Raw genomic sequence first — 15,032 nt, forward strand, 5'->3', positions numbered from 1 at the left:
ATTGAACAAATTCTATTGAGTTTGACTCATAGCAATCATTTATCAAAGAATGATTCTTGTTATCAAATGATTGAACAACTGGGAGCAATTTACTTACAATACTTAGTTGACATTCATAAAAGTATCGAATGGATTATGAGTTCAATACATTGTGTTTAGTAGAAAGATGGATATTCCTGGCTCATTTTCAGATAATCACTTATTCACAAACCTCATGTGGGGCTAATAGTATTCATTTCCCATCTCATTGAAAACCATTTTCGTTCCGCTTATCCCTATCCCTCTCTATGGGTATTCTAGTGACAGGTTCTATAGGAACTGAATGATCCTATTTGGTCATATACCGATCAACAAACTCCCGTGTTTCTTTGATTACAGTATTTCTGAACAAGTTGCTGGCTAACTATTCCAAGGGTTTTCTTGTTGATGATATAACATAATTGGCAGTTGTTGGCCGTGTTAATGAGATAAACTTAACTCCAATAAAATATAATTGTTATAAAAAAGTTTAAACATATAAGATTATACGATTGACTTGAGATACTGCTACAATGACATTTTTATTATATGAAAACCTTTCTTTATGTTAGGGGCGGCCATAATTATAGGTCACCTAATTCAAAAGGCAAAAAAGAAGTTCCACACAAGGCGTTACATGCAAATTTCTCTCATTGTAAAAAGTAACCCCATTTGTGGAGTTGTGGCCTAAGTTTCATGGTATTTCATTTTTGATGAAATGTGTTTTGTAGTTTCAATCTAAGCTGCTTCGAGGAAGGTCAGGTTCCTGGCTCCCAGTACAACTTTTTCTCCAAACCGTGTACGACAGCACCGACACAAACACATCAAATTAAAAGCTAAGCAACTGTATTAAAGTTGGCAACGACTACAAAGACAAGAGTAATTATTTGAAAATGACATTAGTGTCCTCCAGTACTACATTATGTAGATAAGAAAATCAATTCCCTTTTTTTTATTAAAAGGGGAACAACTAGTGACAAATCATGGTTATCCATCTCCTTTGAGTCTGGAGAGGCTATGAGAAATTTCATCCTGCTTGTGACTACAGTCAAGCAGACTCGTGTAGAAAATCAATCCGTTAGACATCTACTAAGGAGTTAACAACATTTTTTTGTCCAAAAAAGCAAAGAGTTAACAAAAATTTTCGTTTAAAGTGTCTATCACTCCAACTCGGTCTTCAAATTTTATCTTTTAATTTTAAATATTAATATTTTGATTTATCTTATGTTGTAGGATTCAAGTTTTATTTCTCGTTCTTTAGCTTTACTTACTAGACAATAACTTTGGATATAATATATTGCGTGACCCAATTTGTTAACTTGAAATAGGAACTGGCCTTATATATTTGCAAGGTCAAATGCTAATTCGTTAATTTGTTTAGCTGCTACCTCCGTTGAATATGCGTTTTTTTACGTGGCATAACAAATATAACTTTACTACCGAAATACTACCTTCCTTATATAAATTGTATATCATCATTTGAGTTAATTGACCAAAGAGAACAATACAACTTATTCACTTATATATTGTTGAAAAAAATATACAACCCAAAAAAAAACAAAAAAAAACAAAAAAAACAACTATATTCTTACAGTTACCAAGGGAATAAGAGCATTTACCCACTAATGCCTTGGACCTAGAATTACAGCCGGTGTAATTTAGACTGATAAACCGGCCAAGAATGCCACCCCAGTGGACGGCAACCATGACGACCCGTATATAAACTGTGCAACAGTGAACTTACCGGCCTCCACCGGAGAGGTAATGACCCGATACCCAGGCCAAGTTACTCGTTGCCCTACCGCCGCGCCAGGGCCAGAGTTCATGTATTCACCATAGTATAGGGTATCTAGGGCGAAATTCCCATTCCACTCAAGCCATCCACGCGGATGAACGTGATCACCAATGAACGATAACATGTAAACTGTCCTAGAGTACATCTTCCACGGACGGCCTAGATAGGTCGGGAAGCTACCCTTTGAACCCTCGAGCTCCGGAGTGGCGAGGATCCGGCAATCATGGATAGAAATGCCCGTGTTCTGATTCGGGTCCTTCCGGTTTTGGGCTGTGATTGTGTTTTTTTGATTGGCCATGGGCTTGCGAGCGTAGAGGCTACACTTTTGGAACACTACAGCCGCATTGCCAAAAATGAAATCCACTGTCCCGTAAATATCCGTTTCACGGACGAATTGGCGATTCGAGTGCACGTAAAATGTGTCTTGGTGTCCGATGATGCTGCAGTGGTAGACCACAGCGTGGTCCGCTCCTATTCGAAGGGCGACGGCTTGGTGCTTGTCCGGTCCCGCGTAGTTCTCGAACGTTATGTCACGTGCAATAAAACCAGCTCCTTGAGCAGCTGTGGACCAACAAGAAATGAATTCAATAAACGCCATTGATAAGTCATCCACATCCAATAATGTGATTTGTGTTGCTTTCAACTATTGTGGGACGGAAAGTTACGATACTGTTGTCCAATTTCCATTCATGTCTAACTGGAAAAGTGTAGTTAAATGTGATCGGATTAGGTTGGATTGGATTTGATTGGACAAGATTTGGATGGAGGAGAAGATTTTGGATCGGATTACCAAAGAAGGTTGATTTATAGACGAAAAATGAGAACATTCCACTTATAGAACCAGAATAATTTTAACCCTAAATTCCAAAATGTTAAGCTTACAAGGCCTCCAATGGAATAATTTAGATGCCACCTATTTGTACTAAAAAATGGAAGAAAAAGGCTAACATCTTAAACATGAGAGGGTCTTTCATGCAACCTATGCAAAATAAAAAGTCAGTGAATGGTTAACTTATAATAGTCTCGAGGGAAACAGTTTATGTCTACCCATGTTAAAACTTCATTTTCGATTTTTATTTGATTTGTTCAATCAAATTACCAAAACTAAAAATAAATGAGAAGATGGGATAAAAAGAGCGAGTGAAAATCACTTCTCAACCTTCACACAATTGGTAGGTTTTCTCTTCTTGAGCTATTGGGTTACAAAGGTAATTTGGGATTATGAGGTCAGACAAACGTCACCAAGTTGCATCAAACTGAATAGCTTCTGTTAGCATAACCGGCCACGTGTAAGTAGTAACTGATGTCATGCATGGTAGTGAGTGACAGGGCCCACATGTTATTGGTGACCATAAGGAAAAGAGGACAATGATTCGAAAATTACAACGTGAAAAGACAACGGTGTTTGACGGAACTTACCGAAGGTTGCAGTGTGGAATGTGGTCACTTTCTGCGCGACGTTTTTCCCTCCGGTAATTATGGTTTTGCCCTTCCCGTCTCCGATGAACATCAAGTTGGTCTTCTTCCTTGCCACCTTCAAATTACTCTCTTCGTACCTAAAATATGAACAAGAAATCATCCAAAATAATTTACCACAAAAGAATAAAAAGAAAAACAAATCACACAATAAAAACTTACCTGCATCAGAAATGTCACGCATAACAAGTCATCTATTACAATACTTAACTAACTAAAAGTATTGTCATGGCGACATTCGAATGTAAGAGAATATCTCTCGAAACTTGTGCATTCAAGCATTTTGAAGTTTGCAGTGCATGCCAGCAGAGAGTATAATTGACCACACAAGTCAAGTAGTTGTCATATTACATGCAAAAATCCAAAGTCCACTGTACGGTTAATGACCCGGGGTAGAAAACGACGTTTACTATTAAGATTTTTCGGTGTATCGAGACACAATTTAGTATATTAAGTGTTTTAAATCAAATAATTAAATACATAAAAAAAAATTCAACTATTTATATTGTCATGCTTTGTGTATCCGTATTCCTAACGTATTAAATTCTTATTCGTCTATTACATAATCCAAATAATGTATGCATATGTCATGACTAGCGACCATTCTCTACCGACAACCACCACACGACAACATAAAGAAGATAAAATAAAATTTTCAAGTTCCATTGATGGCCATCAAATTAATTTAAGAACATGGCATCACCAGTTCATAGTAAAACAATGGGGTATTTATGTAAAAGTGATGGAGTAAGGGGGAGGATTAATAAGTTCTCTCACATGATTATAGGTCTGTGTGAAAAAAGGGGGCTCACTCAAGTCAATGCTCCAATCGATACGCACAAGGAATTAACACAAAAAGTTAGAGAAAAATCTTTTCACCGACATAATGTTAACCTAAAGCAACTAACAACGGTGGTCAAAAAGTAACTAAACGAAAGGGAACAACGATAAGGTTGGGAAAATCAATTGTTTTGGATCGAATTTTATAAATTATATGACGTAATTGTTAAAAAAATTATTATTTAAATATTAATTAACGTATTTATTTTTTATTTATGTCACATAACATAATTTACAAATTTAATAAAAGTTATTCTATTTAAGATTGCTAAAAGAAAAAAACAAATGTTTACATGAAATCTTTTCCGAAACAACTGCCAAAACCACTTTCAAAACATAATTTTTGTCATAAAATTAATATTATTAAAAAGTACAAAATTGACTGTATTAGTGATGCACTCTCACAAGTCACGAGAGATTTTTCAATGTAATCGGCGCACGAGGTGGTACATCACGTGTCACTATACAAATTGTGAGATATGTGTGTTAAAAAGTTAATAACTTAAAAAATAAAATTTCCTACCACTTACATAAAAACACGTAGTGTACCACTAGTGTTCCCATCACAATAAAAAATTTATCCGCAATTCACAAACAATCAAATTTAAAAATAAAATTTCCTATCACTTACATAAAAACACATAGTGTACCATTTGTGCCCCCGTCACAATAAAAAATTTCTCCGCAACTCACAAACAATCAAATTTAAAAAGCAATATAATTAAGTTCCACCTCATAATTCAGCCATAAAGAAATTCAACTTTAACAGCGATTATGAACAAGTGATTAGTTTAGTGCGTCTCTAAATGATGAATCCAAAAGAAAGTAAAAAGGGTAGGAAAAGATAGTACCAAACTAAACAACTTTATGAGTGAGTAGTGAACTTACCTTCCTGCTTTGACGTAAATAATTGTCCGACGAGAACTAGACTCCGGCGCCTTTTTGATTGCCTCGGCGATCGTCTTGAACGTCCCACTGCCATCTTTCGACACGATAATATCCGCCTGTATCTGCGATCCCGGCACCGACAGCAACCTCCTCTCCCTCCTACCCAACCACCTCGGAAAATCTCGCGAGACATCGGCATTATCCCCCATTATATCGCGCTCCATGTCGGAATTACCCAACAACATCCTCCGCCTGTTCTGTATCGGGACTCCGGAGAAATCGCCGCCCCCGATCGCCGAGTAAATTGCGAGGCAGTTGCTCACGAGTTCCGACAAGTCCTTAAGCCGCTGGTCCATCTCGTTCTTGACGTCGCCGCCATTGATTTGCTCAAAACCCTCCCCGCACGTGTCCTGGTTCGTGAGCGCTGCGCTCAGCCACGTCAGCACGTCCTGTGTGGACGTGGACGCTGCACCAGGGACGACGGAGGTGAGGGCTCGGGAGAGGGCGTCGACGGAGTCGTCGAGGAGCTCGAGGCAGTCATCGTAGGCGGAGCGGGAGTAGGGATCCATCTGGCGGTAGGAGAGGGAGGAGGAGATGTAGAGCGCCTTACTGAGGCGCTGCAGCGTCATGTTGAAGGAAATGTGGACGAGGTCCTGCTCCGACGCGGTGGTGGAGCCGGGGAAGTCGAGTAGGGAGTCGACGCAGAGGGAGGGGAAGCGCGTCTTGGCGCACGCGTCTGAGATGGCCTTCGTGGGCTTGCGGTGGATGGCGGAGGAGGCAGCGGAGTTTGAAGCTTTGGAGCGGCCGGCGACTAGGACGACTGCGGAGACGGCGGACGCGAGTATGAGTGCGACGGAGAGGAGAGAGATTAGGATGAGCTTGTTCTTGCGGCTGCGGCTGGTTGAGGAGGAGGATGACGTGACGGTTTGTGGGAGTGATGGGTTTTCCGCCACGTGGTGCTTGGAGGAGCCTTCCGGCTCCGACGGTTTGAGTCTGCCGTAATCCATATCCTTTTAGTAGAACTGAAACTGGAAAGAACTGAAAGTGGAAAGTTTACGAAGTTGTTAGGACTGATATAGTGAAATTCTCTGAGAGGGAGGGAGGAAATAAGAGAGAAGAAGCGTGGGTGGGGTTTAAAGAGGGGCTGTGTATTTATATATAATTAGGAAATTAACTGATTTTTAAATAAGTTTTAAAATCTTAAATAATATGAATTATGTGGGGACGTAGGAGAATAAAAGAGGTTGTTGTGAGGTCGATGTCGAGGAGGCGATGAGCTGGCTGCTACTTTCATTTCTACACAAACTTACAGCCCAAGAATGACTTACACGACACAAAACGTCGTAATAATACCGTACCCGTGATATGTAAATTGTTCTCCTCATAACTTATCCGAAGAGAGCCAAAAAAGGTTTCCATTAATTCCTCTTTCCTTTCTATCTTCCTTCTTCTTAGTTTTTATTTTTTACTTAATTTTGGTTTAACTAATATTAATTTCTTTGAATATTGCTTTGAACAAGTGGAGTAGGAGGGGATAGGAAATGTCCTCTGTGTCTGACGTCAAAATCGTCGTTAAAGTTGAGTGCTGTGCGCAGTGCATGCATTTGGCAATTTTGCACGATTCTCTTAGCTCTTACGCTAACTTGCATGCTAAGTAGTGCGTCTTGCTCCTTTTTTTGTTATGTTACATGAATTTTTAATTATACTGGATGTTGGTATTGATTAGTGGATTGTACATTTTTTTCGCTTTTAAGTTTTATCCATTATAGAGTATCCAGTTTCAACAAGAAATATTACTTTTGGATTTTTATCACGGTCTGTGAAATAGAAAAGCAATTAATTTGGTCTTTGAGCATGGATTTAACAATTAATTTATTGTTAATTTATATGGTGCCATTGATTGGATAAGTGTGACCCACCCGTGTGCCACGTTGACACACTAACATAAAATTTGACGAAAGATAAGGAATGATCAAATTGATTTACCGAACACACTTCAATAATCAAATTGATTGATTTTTTGGACAAAAAAAAAATTGATTGATTTTCTATTTTAGATATCATTTTAATTATAACGTCCAATTTGAGAGGTCAACCATGATAAAAACCCTATGACTTTTATCCAGGGATTCTTGCTAGCGAAATAAAATTTTCACTCAAAAGTTTTAGAGTGCATCAATAATTATTTATATTGGATATTGTAATAATTAGGGGTTTAAGAATTGTTAAAACTTATGTTTTAATCCGTTTGAATTCAACAAAAGAATCACCTTTCTGGGCATTTAGCTGGCTGTATAAAGTTTTCACTTTTCCTACGTTTGATAAATTATAAGCTATTTTTATCTGGTAATTAAACTTTGTCTATGTATATTTTAAAAGTTTCAGAAGAGTGAGAGGCAGAGTTAGTCAAAGGTCCCCACAGTTTAGCAGGGATTCATTAATACAGAGTTGGGCAGTGAATTTAAGCTAAATTTTGTAACAGGTCAGCTCTTTTGAAGCCCTAGTTGTTAGACAAATAAGAAATTAATTATAATTAAAATTTCATACAAAGAATGTAATTCTATATATTGTATTCTCATATCTATGAAATTATTCATTCAGCCAAAAAAAAAATTTATACATGGTATCAGAGCAGGGTTTGATGGTCGGACTAAGAAAAATTGCTATAGTTTTTGGATGAATTATGACAAATTTTAGCACCTTAAACTCGACACCATCTGTAAAGTTAAGTTGTTACCTTGCTTAAAACAAAGTCTTATTCTTGAAGTAAGCTGTCACCTCTTGATCACTAGCTGAAGTAACCTTCCACCATTTGCTTAATGAAAGTTGTCTCCTTTCTATTGACAGCTTTTGCTTCTCTCAGCCCATTTTCACTTATTTCGTAACCAGAACTAAGAGGTTAAAGTTTGAGAGAGAGATCTAAGCGATAGTTGTTGGATTTCATAGTTTAGAACATAGTGAATCATGTAAGTTTCTTGTGCTGTTTGTCGAAATATGAAATATGAACTAAACTAGGGCTTTCCAAGCAGTGGATTCATGACCATGCAAGCTGCGTATAAATTTTGCCATAATATATATTGTTCCAATATAGATAATGATACGCATGTGGTCAAATATCACAGTGAATTTAGTGTTGGGTGTCCACTCATGCGGGCTAGATTTGAAACTCCCCCTCTTTTAAATTAAAATAATAAAATTATATATATATATATATATATATATATATATATATATATATATATATATATATATATATATAGATCGATGTGATGCTTCCACAACAAATTGATCTTCTTCTACTTATACATTCTTGGTCTTAATAACAATTTGAATAGGACCGATATGTACTTTTTGAGGATTTGAGATAAGTCAAAAATCAGACGAAACACGATGATGATGCTTACAAGTTAAAACCTCATCATCTCCGCGACGTACGTTCTCTTACATTCGGCAAACCATGTCTGCATCCAAATAGTCCACAAATTGACCACCAAATACTGATGAGGACTACTGGTGTTTAGCCGTTTAGGGGTTTTTCATTTGGTCCGATTTACACTAGGGTTGCTTCCTTATTACCAATATATAACTATATATGTATAAACAAATACGATGATAACATGCATGTAATGATTTTTGGTACAACTTAGATGCATTTACAGTTATCGATCCAACCAAAGTTGATATCTTACATTGCATATACAACTTGTTTATGAGTTGGTGTTCAATTAATATTTTGTGGACTTGGCGTTTAATAGAGCAAATTAACTTGTTTATGAGTCGTACGACGTCACACAGGCATTGACACGAGAACGTTAAGTGCTAATTAACGATATAATGTCATACTTTTAAGTTTTTATTTGTATGATTATGGCTTGTTAGCATGTGAGACCTCTATAGCGGTATGCTCATGGTGACATCAATGAGACAAAAATGGGGCCGCTGAGATTTCGCCGACGGAGCATCTGACAGTATAAAAATGTGAGTCGATCAATTTTCTTTCTCTAGTACATGCAAAGACTAAAACCTCTCAAGTCAAGTACAAGTTTGACTTTTCATTCTGTATACGAAAGAGAGGAGCTTCTTGTGTTCTTGCAGTTTGCATGTTACGTCCCGATTTGCAGATCACTGTAACTTTCTATGTCTCTATATGCATTATCACATGCCTTTTAAGGGAAGGAAAAAAATATTAGTTGGGATTTGTTTTTGACCATCAAATGAAATGTGAACAATTCGTTCTTTTTTTTTTTTGGAAACAAGGGGCGCTTCCAGTTTATTTTATAAATCTAGATTCATAGATAATCTTTACAAAAATTCAATTCATCTGAAATTATTTATCCATTCAATTATCACGATGAAATTTCAATTAGATGCCTCAAATATTTTCAATTTAACTAACACTTTGTAAGGATGATCTATGAGGTGCAACTTAAAAAATAGACGGTTCGAATCATTGAAATTTAATGTGGAGTGAGCCCCACAACTAGTCTCATTTTTTTTTTCAAAAAATGAGGATCGTTCCCTTGAAGGCTCCTTACATTATGATATTTGATCTGCACGCTCATTACGTTAATGGACGTGATGTAATTTTTGTCTTATCATCACTTTATATTGTTTGATTGTACAAATTCACTCTAAATCGGTTTTTTTTTTATCACTTGGAATAATGCACCAAATTAGCACTGTTATATGTGTTTGTATTGATGAATAAAATACCATTCTATCATTTCTTGTAAAAAATAAAATAAAAATCATATTCTCCTTTATTTGGTTGCCTACAAACTAGTTACTCACATAAAAATATATCGATGAAAAGTAGCATATGCTCTGAAGCACAATAAAAGTTTCGAGTAAATGTATATACAAAAAGTAAAACCAAAATGGCATACTTAAAAGGAGATTTTATCTCAAAATTGTATTAAATTTACAGTGCAAAGAGTAGTATTTATCCATGAACAATTATTTTGATTTAAATACGTCGTCTACTTAATTAGTTGTACATGAAATCTAAGAATAATGATTTGGTTGTCTAATAAACCCAATAGGGATACAGAGAAAAGGAAAGATTTGACCAAATTGCTAAAATTTGAGGAGATCTAGTGATCTAGTGGTCTAGTGGTCACACCAATCTAACAAAGCAAGAGATTGAAAGCATGCAGCTGCCATGCAACTGCATGTGCCTAATTCTATGATGGTAGGGGACAAAGGCCTCTTGCTCGTTTCCTAATCACATGATTTGTTTCTAATTAACATTTTTCTAGATATACATTTAGCATTATTTGGAGCCATGCACTGATTAATGCTACAACTTCTCTAAGGAATGCTTGACAAAAACTATTAATCTGATGCAAAAATTCGCCACTGTATACGCCTAGATTCCATGCATGGTTCGTGTGCTAACCCTAATTGCCACCCTTTTCTTTTCATTTTAATTATTTTAGTAAGAAAAATATTGTAACCATAAAAGAAGATAAACGCGATCGAGTCATCAAAATACGAATTTTTTTATTTTTTAACAATTTAAGTAACTTAATACAGATCTCACTGATGATATGAGTTCATTCCACAAAATTCTCTCATGATCTGAGTCGTCTATTTTTAAATATTATTGTGAGCATTTTATATTTGTCAACAACCCTGTATTCCTTTATTGATCAGATTAGTTAGATAACTAGTTAACGGTGGACACTTTTATACATAAATGAGTGTTTCATATATAGTTAGGTTTTCTTTAGGGCCATTGAAATTTGATCTAACGGCTACAAACAGAGGGTCGGGCCCTCTAAAAGTTATAATTATTATAGCCGTTGGATCAAATTTCAATGGCCCAAATGATCCGGTCAGGAGGATCCCCACCCTATGCTCAGGAGGGGATCCGGTTCCATATATAAATTTGACACACACACACATATCTATATACGTGTATATATAAATATTTAAGTAAGTGAATATGTAAATATCTTTAATTAAGTATAGTGGTCAATGAATGGGAAAGAGATTCTCTCCGGATCTCTTCCACTAAGGTCACCGGATCAAATGATCCGAACCTTTGAAATTTCATCAAACGGTTAAAAATTATTATAGTTTTTAAGAGATTAAAACAGATGAGTCATTTGATGAAATTTCAAAAGTTCGAATAATTTGATCCGGTAACCTTGGTGGAAGAAATCCGAAAATAATCTTTTTTCCCAATTAATAGAGCGTTCGTGTTTCGATCATTCTAATGAGAATGATTTGACAATGTATCAGTAGCCCATCCACAAATATTATTAAACCAGAAATATATATAATTATTTCGCATTGGTTTTGTGGGGATACAATTTGACCATGAAGTGTGAACCAAACCAAAAGGCATCGAAATTATAGCTTTAGTTAATTTTAAAGATTTTTAGGGCTAGTTTGAGTTTACTAATTTTTTTTTTTAAAAGCAGCTTCTTATAAAGTTAGAGTTAAAATTGTGTTAGGTAAATAAAAAATAATAATTTTTTTTTCTTTGAAATCATGGATCTAAAACAGTAAAAAGTAGAAATCGCTCTACCCATGCTTCTTAAAAGCGTTTTTATCATAAAAGACAGGTGAACAGTAACAATTAATAAAACTTTCACAGTGAGAACCTTACCCAGTCTCTTTCTCCAAAACCTAATACTTCTGCTGTGACGAAGAAGCATTTTGAAAAAACGTACAGCGGTAAGAATAAAATTAGTACAAGGTAGTTACATTGCTTTGAATACCATGGATGGATTGATGCTACACCAAGACTTGCTCAGCTTTTAATATGTAAGACATTCCTCCCCGCATACAAATTTAATTATGTTTTGACGTGTGTGCAAGCATTTTCGCTTGTATTTCCATGAGTTAATGGTATACATATGTTTTAAACTGAAATTTTATACAATCAGTCAGGATGGTGAGGACCCAGTTACATTGTTAAGCTCTAGAAGTAAGATTTTGATTGGTTTTGATATTATATTGCTTTGAATACCATGGATGGATTGATGCTACACCAAGACTTGCTCAGCTTTTAATATGTAGGACATTCCTCCCCGCATACAAATTTAATTATGTTTTGACGTGTGTGCAAGCATTTTCGCTTGTATTTCCATGAGTTAATGGTTTATACATATGTTTTAAACTGAAATTTTATACAATCAGTCAGGATGGTGAGGACCCAGTTACTTTGTTAAGCTCTAGAAGTAAGATTTTGATTGGTTTTGATATTATACTGTAAGAGCAGAAACGAAATGACTTCCCCTACTTTTGCTGGTTTTAAATAATTGGATTGTTGCTTCCCATTTTGTCCAGATTCATTAAGTGAAATCACATCAATTCAATTAGTAGCTTTTTCAATTAGTAGCTTAAAGGCAAAGGGAAAGGGACACTCTTGCTAGGTTTTTGTGCGAATTAAAAGACCTAGATTTTACTAGGAAACTCAATTTCCCAAATAACAGAAAGTGGAAACTGCACAACACGATTCGAGCAGATGTGGTTTCAAATGAACTTATAACACAGTGCCACACTTACTAAAAATCAAATTGGTCGATGTACACGTAGGGAATTTCACAAGAGAAAAATTGATAGAAAACAACTTCCACCCCTTGTTTTCCCTTTTGGCAGGATAGGTATATCACTGATCAGTCACAGGCTGATTATTAAGCTAATTAAATTCCATATAACTATAACAAGGATTAGTCTAATAAGTATAAGATAATCAAAGATTTGGATGCGTTCCTTTTGCCGCCTCTTGTGCTTGTCACACCCACATATATGCCAGTATGATGATTATAAATGATAGAGTAGGATTTTCTCCCCTCTAAATCCTCCTCCTCTTCACTCACCTCCTATTTGAACGGTCACAATTAAGCCACTTAGTATCTGGAGTTGACTTCTTTGTACAAAGAATAAAAAAGAGGAAAGTGAGAAAGGAAGAGACCGAAGGGGACTAGAGGGGAGGAGATTTGGAGGGAAGATAATATTTTTCCATAAATATAATTGGCCAAGTTGGCTTTTTATTTTATTTCGAGTACTTTTGGTTTGAGGCAAGGTATAAAATATCGATGATATCAGAAATATCGGTACTAAAAAAACACGGAAATTTCAATGGAAATATCGGGATATTATCGATATCGATAAAAATTGAATAAAAACCACGAAAATTGTAGGAAAAATTTGGAAATTTTTATTAAAATTTTGAAGGATGTTTATTTAGTCAATTATCTATTAGTTTATCACAAAAAAATTGGAAGAAAATTCATTGCATGATGGATTTAACTGATTTAAGTTGATTATATAGCGAGCTGGCAAACATTGTGAGTGTAGAAAATATGTAGTAATTAATGAAAGAAGTTTAAACACACCATAATCATTTATATATAATGAATTAGTACAATATTTTACACTTCATACATTGCATGGTAAGATACATGAGTGACTTAGTACCTCATAGAGTTCCTATCAATGTCTAAAATATCGATGATATCGGAAATATCGGTACTCCAAAAACACGGAAATTTCGATGGAAATATCGGGATAATATCGATATTTTAGACCTTGGTCTAAGAACACCTCAAATTTAATCCAAGTTAACCACTTTGAAGTTTGTACTTTTTTTTAACGTTGGGATAAAACCGTTATCATCACATGAAAAATAATAAAAAGATAATATATTGTCAATAATATTGTGTGCAAATAGAAACAGGGAGATGGTACATATTAGTATCAAGTTTTAATTAGTTGGTTAGAACTATTCAGACTTGACAAAACTCATTGGATACAATTGTAGGACACCTGTCCACTATGTTGATTGAGAGATATCAATATCAAAGATGTTGAGAAATGGCTATGATTTCACAAAACAAAACTAAGAGGGGTTCAATGTTGGTGATAAAAGGCCATATAAACCATGTTATATGGTCGTCGTTTATGCGTTTAGTCATTCTCGGTGGCCAAACCTTTGCCAATCAAATGTGAGAGATTTTTTAATGCCAGGAACACAATCGAGTATACCAAATGTCATAATACAAGTGGTTGGATACTTAAAAAAGAAATTTCTTGACTATTTATATTATGATACTTGGTATACCAAGCTATATTCCGGACACACTAAAAATTCGATGCGAGAGAGGACAGGAGAAAAAGACGAGGAAATGCATGGGCCATGCATGTTGAATTAATGGTATAGTGGAAGTTTGACGTGCAGTACTCGGACCACATTGTGTGACAATATTACTAATCAAACAAACACATATATTATTGTACTTATTGGCCTCCTTTATTTTCATTACAGACAAGATAATTTAGATAACATGTTCTTGTATAATCTTAAACATAATGTTGGTGGACACCAATGTGTGATCGCTACTTTTACATAGTTCACATAAAAAAGTGTTCTTTTATTTTTTTTTTGGTTTTTTATTAACGAGGAATATGATATTTGAATTTGAGACATTACGTAACATTATTAAGACAAACATCAGCAGAAAATGAATTGAGAGGTATGTATGGAAAGTGAGTAATTAGAAGATGACATTTATCTACCAATAATTAAGAAAATTGAGAAGAGAAGAAAGAAGCATCTTAATGTGGAGCGAAATATGGCATGGTACATTAAATGTATACAAATGGTTGACACTCGAATAATTAAACTTCTCCTTAATTATATATATCATGACATTTACTGTATTGAACCGTATTCTAGACACGACAAATTTCTTCTTAATGTGAACCAGCCCACAAAGGATGTCAGAGGGCCGAGCCCAGATTGATTAAAAATATATATATATATATATATATTATGGGCTCAGAAAGCCCCAAACTCAGAAAGAAGAGAGTGCCGAGCCCAGATTGATAAAAAATAAAAAACAAAAAATAAAAAACGATGGAGGTGCGGGGAATCGAACCCCGTGCCTCTCGCATGCGAAGCGAGCGCTCTACCATATGAGCTACACCCCCGAATGATAATGCGTTAGTAACAGGCATAGTTAAAGATTTTGACAATCAAGTTTCCCTGAGCCAAGTATTT

At 35.5% G+C, this 15,032-nt stretch overlaps 1 protein-coding gene and 1 non-coding gene across 2 annotated transcripts; both read right to left on the minus strand.

Annotated features, from left to right (window-relative positions):
* Positions 1 to 1,450: 1,450 nt before the first annotated feature.
* LOC103439874 (probable pectinesterase/pectinesterase inhibitor 34) lies at positions 1,451 to 6,189 on the minus strand. Its single transcript, XM_008378504.3, has 3 exons — positions 5,018 to 6,189; positions 3,233 to 3,369; positions 1,451 to 2,374 (listed from the first exon to the last, which is right to left on the minus strand). Exons 1-3 carry the CDS (start codon positions 6,022 to 6,024, stop codon positions 1,677 to 1,679), a joined length of 1,842 nt encoding a protein of 613 aa, XP_008376726.2. The 5' UTR covers positions 6,025 to 6,189; the 3' UTR covers positions 1,451 to 1,676.
* Positions 6,190 to 14,889: 8,700 nt separating this feature from the next.
* On the minus strand, positions 14,890 to 14,962 carry TRNAA-CGC (transfer RNA alanine (anticodon CGC)). The gene has a single exon. It is a non-coding gene; the product is annotated as a tRNA-Ala (tRNA).
* Between the last annotated feature and the right edge of the window lie 70 nt (positions 14,963 to 15,032).

This window comes from Malus domestica, chromosome 07 (genome assembly GCF_042453785.1).
Source record: "Malus domestica chromosome 07, GDT2T_hap1".
NCBI classification, from domain to species: domain Eukaryota; kingdom Viridiplantae; phylum Streptophyta; class Magnoliopsida; order Rosales; family Rosaceae; genus Malus; species Malus domestica.